General features: G+C 32.2%; 1 protein-coding gene across 1 annotated transcript; it reads left to right on the forward strand.

The window, feature by feature from the left end:
- The first annotated feature begins 525 nt into the window (after positions 1-525).
- On the forward strand, positions 526-8,909 carry LOC111704342 (uncharacterized). The gene is made up of 13 exons (XM_023476569.1): positions 526-831; positions 1,240-1,316; positions 1,527-1,574; positions 2,515-2,591; positions 3,147-3,190; positions 3,883-4,104; positions 4,495-4,664; positions 4,837-4,896; positions 4,960-6,096; positions 6,164-6,311; positions 7,176-7,268; positions 7,511-7,570; positions 8,749-8,909. The coding sequence occupies exons 6-13, from the start codon at positions 4,053-4,055 to the stop codon at positions 8,907-8,909; spliced, it is 1,881 nt and encodes a 626-aa protein (XP_023332337.1). The 5' UTR covers positions 526-831; positions 1,240-1,316; positions 1,527-1,574; positions 2,515-2,591; positions 3,147-3,190; positions 3,883-4,052.
- Positions 8,910-11,160: the final 2,251 nt, after the last annotated feature.

An 11,160-nucleotide genomic window follows, 5' to 3' on the forward strand; every position in this document is an offset into this window, starting at 1 on the left:
AGGACTATGAAGATTATGAAGAACCATCGAATAGCTACACCCTTGAAGGATATGGACCCGGATATGGATCCGGGAACTCAATTAAACCATCGTTTGAACTTCCCGGATATGGTTCAGGAATAGATGTTCCGATCACAAACTTTTTGCCACCCACAGGAGGGATTGGAAATACAACAAACAAACCTTCATCTGGAGAAATAGGAGATACTGAACCTTTACCTGGATATAAACCTGAAGCAGGAGATACTGAACCTAAACCTGGATATAAACCTGAAGCAGGAGATACTAAACCTTTCCCTGGATATAAACCTGAAGCAGGAGATACTAAACCTTAACCTGGATCAGGATCAGGATCAGGATCAGTATCAGGATCAGTATCAGGATCAGTATCAGGATCAGGATCAGGATCAGGATCAGGATCAGGATCAGGATCAGGATCAGGATCAGGATCAGGATCAGGATCAGGATCAGGATCAGGATCAGGATCAGGATCAGGATCAGGATCAGGATCAGGATCAGGATCAGGATCAGGATCAGGATCAGGATCAGGATCAGGATCAGGATCAGGATCAGAATCAGGATCAGATTCAAAAATTGAAACTTCTGATGATAAAGTAAGCCCTGACAAACAGAATCCGAATGAAGACGAGAAAAAGAATGAAGGAATAAAAGATACAGATAAAAATACAGAAAAGGAAGAAAAGAAGAAAGAAAATGAGAAAAGGAAAGAAGAATCAAACAATAAAAATGATGAGGAAAAGAAGGAAAAGAAGGAGTTTACTGCCACAGGACAAATAGATTTCTCCGGGTGCAAGGAAGATCAGGAGACAGGTAAATATAAAAGGAATTCAGTTCTTTGAAGGAAGATGTAACAAAAATAGAAAATTTTCATCAGATGCACTGTTTCCTGATGTTTCGAGAAGCTGAATTTTTGCGAAAAACTTGATTTATATAATTCTTATTTCTTTGCAAAGATAGAGGGATAAGAATTCAAGTTTGTGTTAAAAACTCATTTTCTTTAACCATTTCTGCAGTTTTAGGGAGAACATTCTGCACAAACTTTGTAACCTAATATCTTTACCCCGAATAAAAACGAACAAAGTTTATAATATAAAACTCCCGTGGTTAAAAATCATCTTTTCCCAAAAAAATGTCATGATTCATAGGGTAAGCACAATCTTTTTTTAAGACCAAAAAAATGAATTTGTATACATTTTGATTTATTTTGTTTAATTCTAGGACTTTGCTGTATCTTTAAAGAGGAAACCATCAAGACTATTGTAAAGCAACCTCTGTTAGAATGCTTGCATAAAGAGGTACACTAGACATCTTTTTATAATTTTTCCAATTTTAAAGAATTTTCTCGGCCTTCTTTCATATAATTTTTTTCTTACGCTTCGTCTGTAATATATTCAAATCTTCTTGATCAGAATTTTTTACATGCAAAAATGTTTCTTTTAATAAAGTATTTGAGAGGGAAAAATGTTATTGTAAAGATTAAACAGTTTAAAATAATTTGTTTTTAGGTTGAAGAATGTCATTACACGTATGTAACACAGTTTTATCCTTCACAGGACAGTTTATAATCTTTATAGAAAATATTCAGTTTTAGATTCATTTCTTAATATTTAGTTTTAGATTCATTTCTTAATATTCAGTTTCATATTCATTTCTTAACATTCAGTTTTATATTCATTTCTTAATATTCAGTTTTATATTCATTTCTTAATATTTAGTTTTAGATTAATTTCTTAATATTCAGTTTTAGATTCATTTCTTAATATATAGTTTTATATTCATTTCTTAATATTCAGTTTTATATTCATTTCTTAATATTCAGTTTTATATTCATTTCTTGATATTTAGTTTTAGATTCATTTCTTAATATTTAGTTTTAGATTTATTTCTTGATATTTAGTTTTAGATTCATTTCTTAATATTTAGTTTTATATTCATTTCTTGATATTTAGTTTTAGATTCATTTCTTGATATTTAGTTTTAGATTCATTTCTTAATATTCAGTTTTATATTCATTTCTTAATATTCAGTTTTAGATTCATTTCTTGATATTTAGTTTTAGATTCATTTCTTAATATTTAGTTTTAGATTCATTTCTTAATATTTAGTTTCAGATTTATTTCTTAACATTCAGTTTTAGATTCATTTCTTAATTTTCAGTTTTATATTCATTTCTTAATATTCAGTTTTAGATTCATTTCTTAATATTCAGTTTTATATTCATTTCTTAATATTCAGTTTCATATTCATTTCTTAATATTCAGTTTTATATTCATTTCTTAATATTTAGTTTTAGATTCAATTCCTAATATTCAGTTTTAGAAGAAAGATTAGTAGCGATCAGAAGCGATTATTTTTCTCCGTAAGCCTATACCCCCTTTCATTTTTCACGAACACTCCCTTTAATAATTAAAATTGGAGTGCATACCAATTGTGTTTTAATTATACCAATTTGAGTAATACCAAGGTATAGTTTTGAATTATAAAGAACTGTAGGAGGAGTTTTGTGAGGAGAATTTTGAGAAGAGTTGTCAGATAACTTTTCATAAACAGGCGACAAACCAAACAGTTAGGTAAAAGACAAACATTTTAATTCTTTAACTTTATTATTTTTAAATGTGAGAATAAAGGCGCAATTCTTTTATATTTTGATTTTTTTAATGGTTAAAAAGACTGTAAGCGTAATTTTAAGTGACCGTCCATGCACCAAACCTAGTGCCAGATTTGAAATGGTACCCTTGAAACCTTTGACTGTTCATCGAGTAAAGCGATATCTTTGTTTAAACAAATAGAAACCCGCTTGAATTCCTGTAGTACGTGGTCTATGCTGTGTACAGTCTGATACACAGTTGATCTGTAACTTGCGCAACTCGAAATTGTCGACTGTTTAATGTTAAACGCGGTTTTTACACATTAAAATTTTTATCTTCTGTCACTTTTAGAATGTAACTATTGTAAATATTTAACATTTCGCAAAAACATTGTTTAGAATCTAAAAACGTTCTAGTAGGTTAATAAGGACATATCCGATATCCTTGATCAGTCGAAGGTTTGAACGCTATCGTTGTGATAAATGGAAGATCGCTTGAAATTACGCTTTCAACCCCTTCAATGAAGATTCTTTTTAGAAAATGTTACAGACCTCTTGTGCGAGTTTGTGATCCAATTAAAGGTGAACTTTTTTACGCTTTAGCATGTCCAAATTTTCTTAATTTTAAAGTTACGTTGTTAACTGAAAAAAAGTGTGTTAAATGATCTGCCATTCTAAACTATACGGTTAATCATTTGATTAATTAATCAGAAGTTTAAAATTTATCGGCCCATGATTGTTTTTGAAATAACTCTAAACTTGTTCAACCCCATATTTACATCCATGACTTTAGTTTGAAACGATAGATCCTTCCTGAACGACCCATTTGATTTGTATTTATTTTTTTAATCGTTAATAATATTAATTTTGTTTGTTCTCAATACTACCGTTCATTTTCCATCTATTTCGTTCGTTTTCTCACTGAACGATCGTTCAGTAAAATCATACGTTCAGTGGAATCATTGTTCAAAAAAATTGTTCATTCAGTACACAAAAAACTATCATTTTTTAAAATCTTTTGGAACACTCGTTCGTTCAGAAAAAAAAATAGTTTTTTTGAAGTTCGTTCAAACAAGTTTGTTTTTACTTTTTCTCGTTTGTTTTTAAAAAACGATCATTTTTTATTTCTCTCAGCGATCCATTTCGTTCGTTCATAGTTCGTCCATTGTTTCTGAACTACACCCTTTTTCACAAAACATTTTGTTCGTTCAAAAAAACTATGCCCATTTCTATTTGCAGATGCTTAGGTGCATTTTGAATTGTTAACATTTTAGAGAAAAGAGTTCGACGGAGTATAGACAATTCTGCAAGACACGCACGTAACGCCATCTATTCTGATCTGAAAGCCAGGTTTCAACGGCAAACTGGAAGTTCCGACGCTAGGTGCCGCACATTCTTTGAAACCTCGTGCACAACAAAATATGTTGAGAAAGCCCCTGGACAAATGGTCGCGGATACCAGCTGTGAAAAAATACCAGTTGAACTTTGCGGACTGGGTGAGGAATTTTTTACTAGATCCACATAAAAAATCCGCTAAAAATCTGGTATTCAGGAAACATGGTCTAGCATACATATATTGCAGGAAACACATGGTATAGTTTATTGCAGGAAATAAAATCTGCATGAAACATGCCAAACCTTGTGTGCAAACTTTTTGCCACTAATTACCCATACAAAACAAATATGTTCGCAGTCACGAAATAGGGTTTATGATCTTTTAATTTTAAAGTTCTAAAGGAATTGAGTCTATGCCACTGCCCTTATATATTTTCAGCCTAATGTTGAATTCTGTCAGGTTGCAACGATATAGGGAATAGAAAATTTGAACTTTTATGGCAAAGACTTAATTCCTTTGTTCTATATTTTTTATTTTATCTTTATTGAAGCTAACTGTCGAATGGAGCCTGGGGAAGAAGAATGCCATGACAAGGAAGAGTCTAGTATAATAGAAGTTCCTGAAGAATCCTGTGATCTCAATCCAATGAAGACTTGTAGGTTTGCAACCAAGTTGGTTCCAAAACTTGATGCTGTTCAAGAATGCTCTCTCGTACCAAAGGAAAGATCATGGAATTTTCACAAAAAAATTATGATCATTTTTCATTTACAAATTATTCAGATTTGTTTTAATAATATTTTTTTCTCTAAATCATCAAATAAAAATCTTTTCGGGCACTCACAGAAAAATATGATCCACATTAAATGCAAAACATTTTGATCTTGTTTTGCAGGAGGTTTGCCAACTCAAGTTTGATTCTGCAAAGGAAAAGGACAAACCACTTATTACAAAGGTATAAAATAGAAAGAAGAGGAAAACCATTGGAAATTATATTTAAAATCTTAATTTTTTTCAGTGGTGTTTGGATCCAACTACAGTTGTTCCAAGCAAAGGGTACAGCGAAGAAGAAGAGATTGGATTGATTTCTGGATCTGAAAATATTGGTCAAAAGCCAACTGTCAACAAACCTCTTCTTGAAGCTGTCCCCCCAACAACGCCATCTGGAAAACCTGGAACCCAACCACCTACCTCCTCTGTTAACCAGTCACCTCAACAATCTATTTCTACGCCCAGCTCCGAGAAACAGCCACAGTTTACCAATACTACTCCAGACAAACCTAAAGTATCAACGGGTACAGTCCCACTAGCTCCTGTAACTCCAACCAAGGTTGATGGAATTAACGCAGAAGCCGAGAATGAATATCTTGCCCCGGGTGAAAATGAATCCGGTCAACCTATTCCAGTCACATCGCAATTAATAAATGAAGGTAAAGTTGAGCCCGGCAAGCTTACAGTAGAGACTGTTCTTGACTACCTAGCACCTCAAACCTCAGGAAGTTTTCAAGGAATTTCCGCCATTTCATCAGATATCAACTATATTCCTCCAAATGAAGATGGTTCGATTAAAGCCGACAATAAGGACTCAAAAGCTGGTAAAAATAACAATCAGGACTTTCTAAAGGGAAGAAAGCCTTCTGGAAGTACATCAGTTTCCCCTGATAAAGACAAAGAAGACAAGGAGAATGATGATGATCTTAGTAGTTATAACCCATTATCTAATTCTGCTGGTTTGGGTATCTCTACATCTACAGATAAAATCCCAATCCTGACCGATGATAACCTAGAAACATACGTATCTTCCGTAAATCAGCCAGAGGGATCCTTTGGGAAGGATCAGGATGAAACAAAACAAAAGAATAAAGATTCTGATCCAGATACTACAGGCAAGCAAGATGGAAACAGAAATGACATCAATCAAGATCAGAATGGTTCTTCAGATCTTAGCTCTTACCAGACACCAACCACTTCCTCTGGTTCAACGGTTGATGAAAATAAACCAATCAAGAGTCTTGAAGCTTATGGAGTAGGTTCTGAAACTGCTGAAGTAATTGATCAGGAGACTGAGTCTGAAAATACTGCTGGAACAAGTGATCAGGAGGCTGATTCTGAAGACGCTCTGATGCTGGATATGAAGGATATGAAAGAGTTCAAGGTTTGATTTTAATTCAAGTTTAAATGTTTGATTGTGCAAGCTATGAACTTAAAAAACATGTATTCAGGAAATGCTCGAAATATTTACACAGATCATGGATTCGACTCCTCTAACCATCAAATCCAATGAGATTGAGGACGAAGGTCTCTCCCTGGATTTCTATGGAAGTCCGCAAATTGAGGAATTGGGAATCTCATACCTTCCCCCGAATCAAGGTAAACAAGAGGCTAAAACTTTTGGTTGGGAAGGCGCTCAGCCACATCAACTTAAATTTATGGGTTTAAGTTTCATTCCTGGGATGGACAGGAAATTAACCAAGATAAAAAATTTACATTCAAAGAAAGGGGTGTCTGACGACTTAAATTAAACCTGCAGGGACCGAATTAAATAAATTGGAGAGGTTGCTGAAAATAAAGAGAGCGATAAAAAAAAATATTAAATGGCAATCTTATTGTAATAAAATTGATTTAAAAGTAAAATAAATTTAAGGAAAAAATGTTTTTTAACGAAATAAATTGCAAAAGTATTTAATATTCAATATAGTATATGGAAGAAGACATCCAAAACTATTCACTAACTGTCATGTTTCGTGGGATACCCTTTAGTTCAGCTACCTAGCTCAAATTCATTAAATACTGACTCTGGGGAAGCCAATTAAGCGCGTAATGAGCAGATTTAGAATACAAAAGTTTTGACTTAAATAATAACGAGAAGAATCCAAATTCAGATTAATGGATTTCTTTTCTGTCTCAAAGAAGCTTGTCAACAAAAAGGCAAGAACAAATTTTCATTTTTAAACTTAAAATTATTTTGTTATTAGTTTATTTTTGACTAGTTTGAGAACCCAGCGTTGCCAATGGTACTCCTAGTTACTCCCGCTTTTACCCGCGCTTGGTTGTAAATTACGTTTTTTACCCTTTAAAAGTGAACCCACTCATACTTAGAATCGTAAAACTAAGCTAAGAACATTCTCGTGGTTCTCCCGAGTTCCCCAATCAAATAGGTCAAAGGGTTTATGAGTTAGGATCGGACATAGAAACAGACAGACAAACATAAATTACAACTTTATATATATAAAGATACAGAGACTGAATCAAATGAAGACGATACTCAATTATCTGAAACCCAGCTCGGTAGTGGTTTAACGGATAAGAAGCAAAACAAAAATAAAGGCAAGGATACTTTTCTATAATAATATTTCATCTGAAAATGAATAAAAAACATTGATATTTTTAGGGTGCTTTAAAAAACTGTTTTAGTCATTTTGTTAGAAGATTTTTTAGGATTATTTGTCATTTTGTAATCGTTTCGCAAATTTATAGTTTTATAAAGAATTTTTTTTGGTGGATTTTATCTTTCTCCTAACGAAATATTAAAAAAACCACTTTTTCAAAAACGCTCTTTATATATAAAGGTGCAGTACGGAGACCAGGACTGTATTTAGCCCCTCCTCTCCCAACCTACCAGAATACAGGTAAAGAGTAACTTTACAGTGCTCCTCAAAACTTAATTAACTAGAGAGACGATTTTTTAACTTTTGGTCAATTAATATTGTGCATCTCTAACTTCCACTTTTTTTTTTAATATAGACTTGCTGAAGAACCCGGCGTTGCCCGTAAGAAAAAAATAAAATTTTGTCAACCACAGGCTACCCATAAGTGGCCCATAAGTGACCGGCTAAAGAGGACATATAAACGAATGTCTTTTGCTTTAATATAGATTAATTAGAAGCTTTATTATTTTTTTGAATCCTTTAAATGATTTGTTTGACTACAGTCTTTGATAAAACCATTTAAATTTACTATTAAGTTGCGAGCACAGAAGGGAAAAGAAAAATGGAAAACCGATAAAAGTTTAAAGAAAGATCTTTAAAAACTGAATGTAGACAAAATTGTCTTTTCTCATATTTCCTTTTTATTAAAGGGAGTGTCCGGCAATGTATGGTGGTTGAACTGAGATTGCAATATTGTAGAGAAATTCTTTAGGATTTATTTGAGACATATAAAACGTTTTAAATATCTATAATTACTGAGCATGAGAGCAACGTCGACGTTCAAAACCATCAATTTGGGTAGATACGTTTAAAAAATCGGCTTTTTTAAAATTATTAAACGACAAAAAATAGTAAAAATTCTACAGTAAGCTATAAATTAGATGTTTAGGAACAAATCTCTCAAAAGAAGTTTGTCAATATATAAATGTCAGAAAATATTATTTCATTTTTATTATTATTATTGAACTTCTTATTTTCTATGAATTTGTTCGCAGATTTCTACAAATTCTTCAAATGTCGTCTTTTCAATAAAAATTCCAGAAAATCTGGAGAATATCTTTGTGAATAATGAGAGATTATAGAAACTAATAATTGAACAAGATTACATATTTTCGATGATAAGAGTTAATTTAATTTTTCAACCTGTTCTTAACCAAGTAGCAATCAGTTTACTATAGAATTTTTGTTACATTTTTTGCAATAATAACGATTCTCAAAATGTATCCAACCAAATTGATGATTTTGAACTTTGCGCTCAAGCTTGTAATTATAGATCTTTAAAACGTTTAATATGAATCCTAAAGAATTTTTCTACAATACTGCAACCTCTGCTCAACCACCATACATTGCCGGTCACTCCCTTTAAATGTAATTTTTAGACAAGGAAATCCGGGACGTGAGTAAATATCTTCCAAACTTCGGAACTAAACTTAAACAGCCACGCCTACCACAGACACGCCTACCCTGGAAAGACATTGATGAGTATCTCAGTATGCATGGTAATTATTACAATGATAATAATGTTCATAAAAAACTGTGATCACAGCGACGCTGAAGATTTCTGTTTTGTTTTGTTAAATAAAAGAAATTATTGTTTTTTATTGTTTGATTTACTTTTGATATCCACGAAATATATCTACAAAAAAAGGTTTGCGGATTTTTTTAAAGACCATTGAAGTACCAAAAAAAATACAAATTTTCAAAAAATATTTTAAAACACCATACAGGAGAGTTATACAAAAAAGGTACAATTTTGCACCAGGCGCCGCAAATCACACTTTTTTGACTCACCCTGTTTATATAAAAGAATCTTTGTTTGTTTGTTTGTATGCTTAATCATAACTCAGGAACCCCTCGACTGATTGGCCTAAAATTTGTATAGAGGAACTCGTTAAAACTACGGGAATGTTCTGAGTCTGGTTTAAAATTGAAAATTGAGTTTTGGGAAACTCCAGGCAAAGCCGGGTTTCAAAGCCAGCATGCTAAATATTAAGATTAAACTAAAGTTCATTTAATATTAATTTAAAATCTATCATGAAAATAAAAGATTTTATAAAATATAATTATTTGACCTGAAAAAAATGAACAGGTACTGTGTAAAAAGAGTTAAAGCAAACATACATCTTCACACGCCATATTGCATTCTCAGGAACATACCACATCAGACACATTAAATCTAAGACACATACCACGACACAAAAAAATTATTAAATAATAAAATTGAGTCTCTTTCATATTTACTGGCAACACTTTTCAGCATATTTGTTGTCAGAGAGGACTGAGATATCCAGACGCAATTTATGTGAAAACATTTTGATTTCTACAGATATTTATAAAATCTTGTTTATCTATGAATTTTAAAGTTTCATGTTTGTAAACTTCTTTCACTTCCTTCACCTTTTAACCAAAAATTTCCCCCCTTTCCTGAACCTTGGCACTTAAGCAACACGAGGTACAGGATGTACAGATAGGTATCCAGGGTTCCCCCTAGGTATCCAGGGTTCCCCCCAGGTATCCAGGGTTCCCCCTTGGTATCCAGGGTTCCCTCTTGTATCCAAGGAACAAGGAAGAGTTTAGCGTAAAGTCTACGTAGTACGTACAACTAACTACAAGCTTCATCCTGGAAGTTTCTCTTGCAAATCCATGCATTAACTCAGGACAATATGTTTCTTCTTGAAACCATATTCCCAGGCCCATCTTTTTAACTCCAATGTCCACATCCATGTATGGCTATACTGTCTCATTTCTGGCTTTCTCAAGTTTTTCATTTTTCAACAGTAAAGTGTAGTCTTTTTAAATTATAAATCTTGATGCTTTCATGTCCATTTTCATAATCGGCTCATTATAAAAATCATAAGAAAACTGCAGTCCTAATTTCCGATGATTTTAATTTTTTAATTATAAATATTGAACGTAATTGCTTGCAATTAAACGATAAAAAAACAAGATAGCTCTGTAGTCAACAGTGTGTGATAGATTAACAGAACAAAAAGAACAAAAACGGAGAAACCTTATTTTACATCTAATTAAAAATGAAAAAATTGATTTTTTATACCAATCCTAAAAATTTAGATTAAAGATGTCGTTCGCAGTTTACAGCAAACATGAGTAAAATCTAAACTACGTAAGAATTAATAAGAGTTCAGAAGAGAAGTCTTCAACAACAACAACAAAAATAACATTTTTTATCGTACTTCATTTAGGGTTTATATTTAACGTTTTAGAAATAGTTTTAAACCAAGATATTCACATATATAAAATATAATGTATGTATGTATATTTGTATATAAAAATTATTAAATACATAGGAAACCTCTCTGCTCTATAATTGTACAGTAAACTAAACTGGGTTCCTTGAAAAAACATGGGTTAGGTTAAACGAATTTTTGGATCAAGCACTGAATAGCCAACGTGTAAAGTTACGTAAAATTCAGAAAAATAAAAATAAGTAAAATGTCATAAAAATTAAGCAAAAATCTAACTTATTTTTAAATCAGATGTTTTTGCATACAAGTTGGTTTTGAAATTATTCTTAGGTTATTTTTAAAAATTGGACAATTCAACTTTTAAATTTCTCTGCATTTTATCCATTCTTTAAAGAATTTTTTTAGTTTTTATTTGAAACAATAATGTGTCTACTAATTATCTTCTGCTCTAGTTGTCGCCTGTTCTATCTATCTATCCACAGGACCGTTGTCTATCTATCTATCTATCTATATGTAGTGTAAGTAACGGTGTATAAGAGTGAGAAACCAACCCAGAGAAAATGATCAGTTCAGGCCCGGCTGTAA

Source organism: Eurytemora carolleeae, unplaced genomic scaffold, assembly GCF_000591075.1.
Source record: "Eurytemora carolleeae unplaced genomic scaffold, Eaff_2.0 scaffold480, whole genome shotgun sequence".
NCBI classification, from domain to species: domain Eukaryota; kingdom Metazoa; phylum Arthropoda; class Copepoda; order Calanoida; family Temoridae; genus Eurytemora; species Eurytemora carolleeae.